Source organism: Ursus maritimus, unplaced genomic scaffold (genome assembly GCF_017311325.1).
Source record: "Ursus maritimus isolate PB19 unplaced genomic scaffold, ASM1731132v1 scaffold_20, whole genome shotgun sequence".
Lineage (NCBI taxonomy): Eukaryota > Metazoa > Chordata > Mammalia > Carnivora > Ursidae > Ursus > Ursus maritimus.
In genome coordinates this window covers 50290640-50302768 of record NW_024424453.1, presented here as the reverse complement: position 1 = coordinate 50302768, position 12129 = coordinate 50290640, and the positions used below count along the sequence as shown (strand labels likewise).

The 12129-nt window shown below is 39.2% G+C and overlaps 1 protein-coding gene across 1 annotated transcript in view; it reads right to left on the bottom strand.

Annotated features, from left to right (window-relative positions):
• SCN11A (sodium voltage-gated channel alpha subunit 11) overlaps window positions 1–11786 on the bottom strand; it is an 80099-nt gene extending 68313 nt beyond the window's left edge. Inside the window, exons 1-3 of the mRNA XM_008710137.2 lie at window positions 11520–11786; window positions 8184–8302; window positions 7016–7117 (exon numbers count right to left, since the gene is read on the bottom strand). Coding sequence (XP_008708359.2) covers window positions 7016–7117; window positions 8184–8302; window positions 11520–11786 — 488 coding nt within the window. The remainder of the gene's footprint in view (window positions 1–7015; window positions 7118–8183; window positions 8303–11519) is intronic.
• Window positions 11787–12129: the final 343 nt, after the last annotated feature.

The window sequence follows — 12129 nt, the reverse complement described above, 5'->3', positions numbered from 1 at the left end:
CTATCCATATCCCATGTTCATGGATTGGAAGACTTAATACTATTAAGATGTTCATCTACAGATTCAGCGCAAAATTAAAACATCTATCCTGAAATCTATCCTGAAATTCATATGGAATTTCAAGGGACCCTGAATAGCCAAAACAATCTTGAAGAAGAAAAAGGTGAAGGTCTCATACTTTCTTACATCAAAATTTATCACAAAGCTAAAGTAATCAAAACAGTGTGGAGCTGGTATAAAGACAGACATATAGACCACTGGAATAGAATAGAAAGACCAGAAATAAGCCCTAACATATATGGATAGATGATTTTCAAAAAAGATGCCAAGACTTTTCAGTGGGAAAAGGACAGTCTTTTCAACAAATGGTGCTGGGAAAGCTCAATATCCACATGCAAAAAAATGAAGTTGGACCCCTACCTTACACCATGTACAAAAATTAACTCCAAATGGATTAAATAGCTAAGTGCAAAAGCAGAAACTATACAACTTCTAGAAAATATTTGCAAATCATGTATCTGATGAGAAGTTAATACCCAAAATATACAACTTAACAACAAAAAAAATCACACTATATACAAAAATAAACTTAAAATGGATTAAAGACTTAAATGTAAAAACCCAAACCATAAAATTCCTAGATGAAAACTTGGGCAGTAAGCTCTTTGACATCGGTCTTAGCAATATTTGTTTGGATCTGTATCCCCAGAAAAAGGCAACAAAAGCAAAAATAAACAAATGAAACTACATCAAAGTGAAAAGCTTTTGTACACCAAAGGAAACCATCAACAAAATGAAAAGGCAACCTACTAAACAGAGAAGATGTTTGCAAATACTATATCCCATAGCCTCCTATGGGATAACATCTAAAATATAAAAAAACTCATACAACTCAACAACAAGCAAACAATCTTATTAAAAATGGGCAGAAGACCCAAATAGATATTTTTCCAGAGAAGATATACAGATGGCCAACAAGCACATGAAAAGACACTTAAGGTCACTAATAATGAAGAAAATGCAAACCAAGACCACAGTGAGATATCACCTCTCACTTATCACAATGAATATTATCAAAAAGACAAGAAGCAAGTGTTAGCAAGGATGCAGAGAAAAGGGAACCCTTGTGCACTGTTAATGGAAATGTAAATTCGTTCAGCCACAATGGAAAACAGTATAGAGGTTCCTTTATTTTTTATAATAATTTTTATTATATTATGTTAGTCACCATACAGTATATCCTTAGTTTTTGATGTAATGTTCCATGATTCATTATTTGCGTATAATACCCAGTGCACCATGCAATATGTGCCCTCCTTAATACCCATCACCAGTTCCTTTAGAAATTAAAAATAGAAGTACCATATGATCCAGCAATTCCACTTTTGGGTATTTATGCAAAGAAAACAAAAACACCAATTTGAAAAGAATGCATACTGCTACATTCAATGCAGCATTATTTACAATAGCTAACATATGGAAGCAATCTAAGTGTCCATTAACAGATAAGTGGATAAAGAAGATGTAGTATATACGCACAATAAAATATTACTCCACCATAAAAAAGAATGAAATCTTGCCATTCATGACAAGAAAGACAGACCAGAGGGTATTATGCTAAGTAAAATTAGACAACGAAAGAAAAATACTGTAGGATTTCACTTATATGTGGAATCTAAAAGGCAAAACAAACAAAACAAAAATAGACGCCCAGAAACAGAACAAACTGATGGTTGCCAGAGGGGAAGGGGATGGGAGATGGGGGATGGATGAAATAGGTGAAGAGGATTAAGAGGTGCAATCATTCAGTTATAAAAGAAATAAGACATGGGGATGTAATGTACAGCATAGGGAATACAGTCAATAATATTGTAAAAATTTTGTATGGTAACTAGACTTTTTTAGCCTTTAAAAGGAAGGAAATCATGACACATGCTACAACATAGATGAACCTTGAAGTCATTCTGCTAAAGGAAATGAACCCATCACAAAAAGACAAATACTGTATGATTCCACTTAAATGAGGTACCTGGAACAGTCAAATACATAGCAACCCAACATAGAATGGTGGTTGCCAGGGACTGGAAGGGAGTTAGTGTTTAATGGGCACAGAGTTTCAGTTTTACAAAATGGAAAGAGTTCTGGAGATAGATGGTGGTAATTGGTTGCACAACCCTGTGAATATACTTAATACCACTTAAAAATGGTTAAGATGGTGATTTCTCTCATCTATGGAACATAAGAACTAGGAAGATCGGTAGGGGAAGAAAGGGATAAAGAAAGGGGGGGTAATCAGAAGGGGGAATGAAGCATGAGAGACTATGGACTATGAGAAACAAACTGAGGGCTTCAGAGAGGAGGGGGCGGGGGAATGGGATAGACTGGTGATGGGTAGTTAGGAGGGCACGTATTGCATGGTGCACTGGGTGTTATATGCAACTAATGATTCATCGAATTTTACATCAGAAACCAGGGATGTACTGTATGGTGACTAACATAATATAATAAAAAAAACATTAAAATAAAAAAATAAACAGAAAAAAATGGTTAAGATGGTAAATTTTATGTAACATGTATTTTACCGGAATTAAAAAGAAAAACCTATTTCCATTCTCTTCCCTGAGTCTTTCATTATGTTCTATCCTCTAATTTATTTCCCTTCGTCCCCTTCCTCCTTCAAAAACAAACAAACAAGATAAGCAAATAAAAAACAACAACAAAACCCCACAATATTCCATCTCTCTTGTTATAATCCCTAGCTGTCAAAAATGCTGGTTCTGCGCGCGCGCGCACACACACACACACACACACACACACACACACACACGTTCCCCTTTAGGGACAGAAACAATCAATTCAAATAATCTAAACAATCTGTCATTTCACAGTAAGAGAAGTGGACCTTTTCTGGTATAATATCCAGCCACTGTCAGCCCACAAGGCTAAAGAACTAAGGCCTTGGGAACTTGAAAAATCCAAAGTAACCAAATCCAAGAGGAGAAATGGTTATGAGCAGCTCTCTCTTTCAGTCTTTTTTTAAAAGCTGATCACCTTTTAGGTGACAAATGAACACAGCAGATTAATTCATGTCTGCCCTGAAATACCATTTTTAAAACTCAGGTATAATTTACAAAGTTAAGGGTATTTTGAGAAAAGGCTGTAATTGCAGATTTGTGTGATTTTGCAAGTCTTCATCTAGATCTCAGACAATTGAGGCAACAGCCTCTGACTGCCATTTCTGCCCTACCACCTGGCCTCCCACCTCCCATCCCCCCCATTCTCTCTTTTCCAGCAGAAGCCTGGCCAATAGAGGGACAGGCAGAGCAACATGACATATGATATGGAGTAGAGCCATGCCCACCACCAGGAACAGGGCTTGGGAGCTCCATGATGGGGAAACCCCAAGCCACCAGGCAAATAAGGCCCTCTGGAATGTTTCACTGTCAGTTCAAGCACGGTTAGGGTATCCAGTCAGGGCCATGGGTGGTGTCCAGGTAGGTTAACAGAACACTATGACCTGATCCTAGGGCGCTCTGGCATTCACTCTCTGAGAACTATCAGCTTGGAATCAATTTCCCATTTAAAAGGTTTCTAACCAAAGGACACTGACAAAACTAAAGAAACTCTTCCCCCATGGGCCTAACAACTCAGCTACATGCCTTCTTTTATGAAACCATTTTCAACAGCCTTCTCCCACCTCCACTTTCATGAATCCATTGCCAGTCCAAATGCCACCAGGGGATAGCAGCACCTTCCCTACAGCCTAGACAAGGGTTCTTTCATATCTCTGCCTTATGGGTCTGTTAGTAGTGAAAATGGCCTTTGAGCAGATTAGCATTCAATTGGGCCACTGCTTTCTACTAATAGAAAAAGAAGACTCATATTGCATGGTGCACTGGGTGTTATACACAACTAATGAATCATCGAGCCTTACATCAGAAACTGGGGATATACTGTATGGTGACTAACATAATATAATAAAAAATCATTAAAAAATAAAAATAAAAAAAAAAGAAAAAGAAGACTCATTGCATCTCACCAGAAGTGCTGGCAGGTCAGACCACTACTATGAAGCAATCCCCACTCCTGTATCTGCCTCCTCCATAGATCTCCCTTTGTTGACTCCAAAGGCTTCCAGAGACACTGCAGTAAATAATGAGCAGCAGCCCCTGCACTATCAGTTAGCTCCTCACATGGAATAGCCAACTCTCTAGAGGGGAGACCATTTTCCCCAGTGATATTACCAGGATGGTTTCTATTCCCAGGGGTGTCCATGCCCCTTGTTCTAAGGCACAGGCCTGAGCTCATGAGCCTTAACTAGATCCCAAGTCCCACTTAGCAGCAGAGAAGAAGTAATCACTAAAAAGTAATGCAAAGAAGGAAAGCTCAAAAAACAGCAGAGAATTAAAATGAAATACTACACATAACTGATTAACAAAAAAGAAGGCAGGAGTGAAAGAACAACAGAAGAGCAAAAGAACAAAAAACAGATGAGAGCAACAGAAAACTGATAGAAAAACAGGAGACCTGAATTCAAGCATATTCATAATTATATTAAATGCAAATAAAATAAATATTCCATCAAAGGCAGAGATTAAAAAAATAGACTGCATAATAAACAAGAACCAACTATGTGCTCTTTACACATATACACCATTAATACAAAAGAAACACTATTAGTACAAAAACACTAAAATACAAAAATACAATACACTATTAATACAAAAAAGGGTTGAGAGTAAAAGGATGGAAAAAGATATGCCACACAAACAAGGAGCATAAGAAAGCTGGAATAGCTATAGTAATCTCAGACAAAATAATACTAAAAGGAATAAATAGTAAAAGGAATGCTACTAGAAATAAAGACATTTTATAATGATAAAAGAATGCATACATTAGGAAGATATAATAACCATAAATCTGTACATGCCTAATAATAGTGCGGCAAAAATACATGAAGCAAAGCTTGGGTTTTTCTAAGTGAAAAATTGTGAAGTGACAAATTCATAATCATAGATGGAGACTTCAAGCGTCTCCTTGGCAATTCATAGGAGTACTAACAGAAATGGTTAAAGGATAAAATCTAAATGACACTATCAACCACCTTAACCTAACTGGCCATTTTCAGAATATCATACCAAACAACTGCAGAACCCATGTTCTTTCAAGGGCATGTGAAACATTCCCCAGGGTAGAACCATAAAATAAGTTTCTCCTAATTTCAAAAGATTGAAATCTTACAGAGTATATTCTCTACAACCGAATTAAATTGGAAATCATTAACAATAAGACAACTAGAAAAATATAAAATATTTGGAAATAAAAAAACCACACTTCCGAATAACACATGGAACAAAGAAGAAATCACAAGAAGTAGGGAATATGTTTAACCAAAAGGGAATAAAAACACAATGTATCAACATCTGTGGGATGAAGCTTTTTCAGTGCATGGATGGAAATTTATAGCTTTATACAATTGCTCAAGAAAAGAAGACCTCAAACTAACCAAGTTTCTACCTAAAGAAGCTAGATATAGAAGAGCAAATTAAACTCAAAGTAAATTGAAGGATGTAATTAATAAAGACTTTGAAACTTTCACATATTGCTAGCAGAAATGTAAAACAGTGCAGCCACGTTGGAAAAGTTTGGCAGTTTCTTAAAAAGTTACTCATATACTTATCATATAACACACAGCAGTTCCACTCCTAGGTATTTATCCAAGGGAAATGCAAACATATATCCACAAAAAGAATTTTATATAGAAATGTTCATAGTAAGTTTGTTCATAATAACCAAAAACTAGAGATAACCCACATGTCCATAAACAGGTGAAAGGGAAAACAAATTGTGGTATACCTATACAAAGGAATACAACTCAACAACAAAGAAGGGGAAAGCTAGTGATACAAACAAGAACATGGATGCATCTCAAAACATGCTAAATGGAAGAAGCCAGACATGAAAGTATGGTATCATATATACCACATGAGTCCATTATATGAAATTCTAGAAAAGGCAAGACTAGCCTAGGGTGACAGAAAGCAGATCAAGTCTGGCGTTGGGAGTCGTGTCAGGGGATTTACTGCCAAGAGGCACGAGGAAACTTTAAGGGTGTCTGGAATGTTCTGTAATGTTGAATGTGGTGGTTTCTATCATATAGTTAAATATGTGATCAAAATAAGAGATCTCTTATTATTCTGTCAATTTATTATCCAATATATTCCTGAAAGACTAAAGCAGTAAATATGTTAAGCTAGAAAAACTAAGACAACATAAAGAGAGTATTTATCAAAATATAGAACTTTCTAAGTTGAAAAATTAACTTGTATGTCTGAATAACCAACTAAAAATTACAAAAAGTTAATATTTTAATTATGCAAAGAACTCACTCAAACTCACCAGGATAAAAGCAAAAGTGATACATGGGCAAAGATGGGAATACAGAATTCACAAACTAAAACCAAAAAGTCCAACCCATCCAGAAATTAAGGAAATGTAAATATTTTCAACTCTATTTTGGAAAATATTTTGTCACCATATATTTTTTCAAGCATTAAAATGTACCTTTCAATCCAGCAAACCCATTTCTAAGACTCTATCTTAAGAAAATAGTAATTTTTAAGAAGTAGCTATATGTAAAAATGTTGCTTGTTGCAATATTTATAGTAGTAAAACACTAGAATGGTTAAGTACATTATGGTTTATTTACCTGATAAAATATTGTATAACCATAAAAGAAGATTCCTATAAAGCCTATCTAAGCACAAAGAAAACCACTTACAAGCTAGACATAAAATTTGTATGTGTACTGTTTAGTATTTTAAAATGTCTTCAAAAAACAATTATTAAAAATATGTATACGAAACTAGAATTGACTCTGCCAGCATTTGTGTTGGGAAATTGGGATTATGGGTGTTTGTCTTTCTCTGTATATCTGAACTTTGATGTAATCATAAGTCTTTTAGGTGTGTTTGTTTAAAACCTTAGGATGGACGAGTGCAGGACAAACACTTACTCAGCATTGTCGGTATCTGTATTACTGTTTTCCTTCCAGAAGGCAGAGGCCATGAACACACAGTTAATGATGACGGTGCAGATGATGAACATACTGAACAATGTGACTGCTGTCTGTTAAGGCAGGTACACTACAGGGTGGCACATGTCATCAGTCATAACGAAGGCTGTGGGCATACCTCCAGGTCTCCTTTTCTGCAGGTGCACCTGTCTGCTTACTGTGAGTGTTGGCGAAGAACAACTCATAGCTGTCCCCTCCCCTGAGGGACTGCTCCATCCTGCTTCCCTCTTTCCTTCTCCAGAGAGCACTCCTCAACTAAATCACTTAAATAAGAATCCCCATCTCAGGCTCTGCTTCTAGGGAATCCAACCTGAATAGTTATTCCTTCCCATGCCCCCAGTACTTCATTATGTCTACCAGTCTATGTCTTTCTCACCTCTCCCAGTCTAAAACTGCCTAGTGTCTCCACTACCTGCTGCACACATCAGGAATGCTTCCTGTCTTTACTCTTTAAGACTGAGGTTGGAAGCTCAAAGTCTTAAGAGTCTGGGGAGTAATTTAAGTGAGTGAAATGGGCGGATGCTGGGTCACAGAGAGGCGTGGAGATGTGGTAAAGCATAGTTTGCACAGCCCCTCTGAAAGAGGCAGTGGTTTCTCACTACACCAATTTTTGCCAGGTAGGAATGCAGACCTAGTCTTTACAGAGGTTCCATCTTCAAAAGATGTTGGAAATCTGGACTTTTAACATTATAGGGTGTTTCCATAAAGTTTTAAACACTTGTAGGTCCAATACAACACATTTAGCTGCTAAATACAGAACACAGGTTGACAGTGTGCAACCTTCGTTTGGGTCTCAACTTAGATGTTCCTTTCTCCAGGAAGTCATCCTGGATGCCTTCAAAGCACAACTACCACTCCCAAACTGTCCATCTCACTAACGAAATCACCTGCCTTTTGGGCCCATCTCCTTCTGCCTTTTGGATCCCAGAGCTGGGCCAAGTCTTGTTCACACACAGCACTAGCACAGCCCCTGCCGTGCAGCAATAGGCACTCAGCCAGTATTTGTTCCAAGAATGAGCTAATTCCACTCAACAAGCATGTGAACAATCTGGGGCTCTTGCACTTTTCACATGACCTGGACTTAGTAAAATATGCAATGAAAAGATATGAATGGACCGAGATTTTGATGGCTAAACTTCGGATTGGATTGAAAGGCCCAAAAATGAACAAGGCACGCTTGGCACTGAAGCGGTAGATTGTTCTCTTTTTGTTCAACACCATAAATGTCTGCAAAAACAAACAAACACAACAAGAATTACATGTAGTGACAAAACAATATTTATCATGAGTTCATTTAGAAAAAATTCAGTGGAACCACAGATTGAGGTGTGGCTTGGCTTATTATGATCATGACAGTTTCTAATTGGACTGCTGTCATTCTGAAGTCCGAGGTGCTTTCTGATCGGCCTACACTGTGGTTCTGGACACCAACCGTTCTACAATGTGGCCTAGGTCTCACTCAGAGTCCCAAGATAAGTACTGAGCTGTGGACTGTTCAACCAGTGGAATACTCTGGAGACTCCAGAAATGGAGCATATAGTCCCTGCAGATAAACAAGGGTGGAGACTAGTAACTGGGGAGAGCAAAACCCTTCATATTGTACTCCATGGTATGTATCTATGGAGATAAGAACTAGAAGGGAACTTGGAGAGATGGAAGTAGTATTGAACATTCACATTCAGCAGATTAGTTTAAATTATTTTGATTACAAATGAAAACTTTGTAACACATCTTAGAATAGTCAGGAACCTAGAGAGTCCATATTGTTGTACCTGAGCAGTTCTACATGAGATAGTCTATCAGTCAATTCTAACCTTGAGGATCATCAACAAGTCATCAAGTTTCCCAGACTTGCTCTCCCATTCTCCCCACAGACATTCAGGCAAATCTGCCCGTGATTCCTAACTGGTGGGAGAGGACCTACAGAAGGCACCTGGAAATGCATGTGGGTGTTTTTGATTGTCTGTCACAATTACTGGAGGCCCTACTGGCCTTTATTGGATAGGTCTAGGGATGCCAAACCTGAGACAGATCTGCTAAATGGTATGTTGTCCCATCCAAAATGCCCACTGGGCTCCACTGAGGAATACCTTACATGCACCCATTTCTTCCTAGTATGTCTTCCTGGGCTTTGGGAATGAAGCAGCCACTGGACAACAACCCATCACTCACAGGCTTCTAACATCAACACCCAGACCTCCTTCTTTCCATTTAGCCATAATCTGGCTATTCCCTTGCATGTCCCTAAGGTTGTTAGTTACAAAAGCCTTCACAGAATGAGGGTCATTCCTGTTTCCCCATGTCTCTGCTCCTTTAAGATTTGCAAAAGTACTACTTGACATGTAATCCAGTGTGTTCTTATAGAGAAAAGACAGGCCTTGTCACCCAGGCCCAATATAGCAGGTAGATGCTGCCTTGGCTGAGGTACCGGAACTTCAGTCACCGCCAACCATCAACCGTCCTTCATTGAGTTGTTGGAACTTACTTGTCTGCTGGCCATCTGGCTGCAGGAAAAAATGGAGAAGGATATTTTCTGTTGCCTCTATAATAAAAGGAAATGGGCCACAGAGTTCTTTGAAAGCTATGAGCTCAGGAGCCCAAGACCCACTTTAGGGATTCTGGGCTCTTCCTTTGGATAGAAAGACAATTTTAGGGCAGAGAGCAAACCTCTCCTTGAGGTGGGTCACCCCAGATTAATAGGTGGCATGATATGGCTCTGCCTCTGTGCCCCTTGATATTTTATTAATGCCATCTCTGACTGCTTTAAATATTTCAACTAATGGTGTATTTAACTACACTCATCAGGGTTTTAATTATTAAAATGATAGGTACCAGCTCCTTCTGTCTGCTTGCTGACTCCACCCCTTTCTCTGTAGCTCTTTAAAACGGAAATTTCTAAAGATAGGAAGTAGCTTTAGACTACAGAAGGAGCCCCTGGGTTTGAGTCACAACTCCATTCCTTACCAGTTGCTTGGCCTGGCCTAATCCACTTCCCCATCTAGTCGGATTCCTCATCTTTGAGGTGGAGTGCTAACTACCACATATATCTCACCTGACTACTGAGAGTACAAGCCACATGGGGTCATGGGTGTGCAGAGCTCTAAAAAAGTATCATGTCTTCTGATTTAAAGGGAGAGCCCAACCTGAGAAGAGATGATTCTAGAACAGAACCTATCCTTCCAGGACTATTTGCAGCACACCAAGCTGCTGCCTACTCCGGCCCTGAGGCAGAAGACCTCCAGCAGTCAGCTCACATTTAACAACTCTACCTCCAAGAAGGCCCTGGAATTCTGGGGCATAAGAAGGAGAAATACTGGAGTGTTTTTGTTCCCTCATCTCTCATCCCCTTTCTTGTTTTTCTCACTCACTCCCCACTTTCCTCTATACACACAGTTCCCATCTGGCCTGGTAACTCTAGGTCTTTCCCAATACAAGGACACACCAGGCAACATTTCTCTGGAGAGTTCAATTTCTTATGGTTGCCAGCAGAGAATGGTCTCAGTATCTCATATTTCTAGGACTTCTCCCCAAATTTCCTTCCTCTCTGAACTAAGTCTGGTGAGGTAGGTTTTCCATTCTTAGCTGGATCACACAGTGAAATGATGATGGTAAGGTCTTCTGAGCTTTTCCTGAAGGGGCAGGACTGTCCTCATTGCCCCAGTCTTTGAAACAGCCATTAGAAGAGCCCAGAGCTCACATTTCCTCACTCAGAAGCCCCTTTAAGGAAATTTACTAGAATTTCCCTACAAGAACTACCTTCAGGTAGGTTAAACAGCAAGCCTATCACATATTGGCATGGGATTTACATAAAATCTCTATATGCCCAGTTCATTCCATATTCTTTGACTTCATTTATTGAACTTCTATTATGTGTCATGTTGGTCTATGGCTCAGGCCTCGAAAAATCTCATTTAGTAGCCTAAAAAGCCTATAGTTGAGGAGTTTTCTGAGGAAAACTCTTATTACGGAAATGGACATTCCTGGACAGTGATATTCATCTTTCATGTAGGTCTAATGCTTTACAGTTTATAAAGTGCTTCCATATCATGTCCATATTATAGGAATCTGGCATGATCCCCATTTCACAGATCAGAAAAATGAGGATTAGTGAAGTGGTTTATCCAAAGTCAAAAAGCCAATCACTTACATGGCTTACACCCAATCTTTCTGTTAGTCCAGTCCTCTTTCCATGACACCATTTATGTTTTTTCTGTTTTCCTTTTAATCATCCTGCTACTCCTAGTCCTCCTCTTCCTTGCCAAAACATATATTACAGAGAGAAAATGAGGGCTGAAAGAGGTTTTCAGGAGTATGAAGACAACAACAAGTGGTGATAACAAAGGAGGACAGACATCCCTGCAAACTCCAAGATCAGTGTTTGGGAATTCTTGTAACAGTCATTATAACTGCATGGTTAGAACACCCCAGACCCCCATTCAATTACCTTATGATTTCTGTAGAATGGGTCCAAGTCTTCCAGGGGCATTGCTATCAGCTCATGGGGAATGTCACCATAGAGTTTGGGCAACTTCCTGGAGACCTTTAGGTCAAGCTGAGGCCGAGGCTGGGGTTCTGCTGTTGTCTGGTCTTTGCACTTTTTTTTCTCATTTTGGATGGCAATCCTCTTCTCAATTGCAGCCAGAGTGTCGGAAGTGAAGGGACGGAAATTCCGCTCATCTGGAAAGATCACTGGGTAGCACCTGTCATCCATCTTCATCCTTGAGACAGAGATAAGCAGTAGATCCTCAGAGAGCTCTGAGGTAGAAATCACACAGCCTGCCCTGGAATTCCACTCTCCAAGGATGTGTCATGGGGGGCTATAAGAATTAAGTAAAGTGAGGGGGCTTGGGAGCTCATGGGCTGTAGAGCAGGTCAGAAGAGGTGACCACCATTGTGGATACAGCAGGAATTTTGGGCACAGGGAAGACCAAAGTAGGCCATCACTCCTGGAGGACCTGGGTATAAGTGGCAAGTTAAGTTCAGGAACAACGAGCGGAAGAAACCCAGTATCTAAAACTGATACCCAAGCACTGAGCAAGACAGTAAGACTGAAC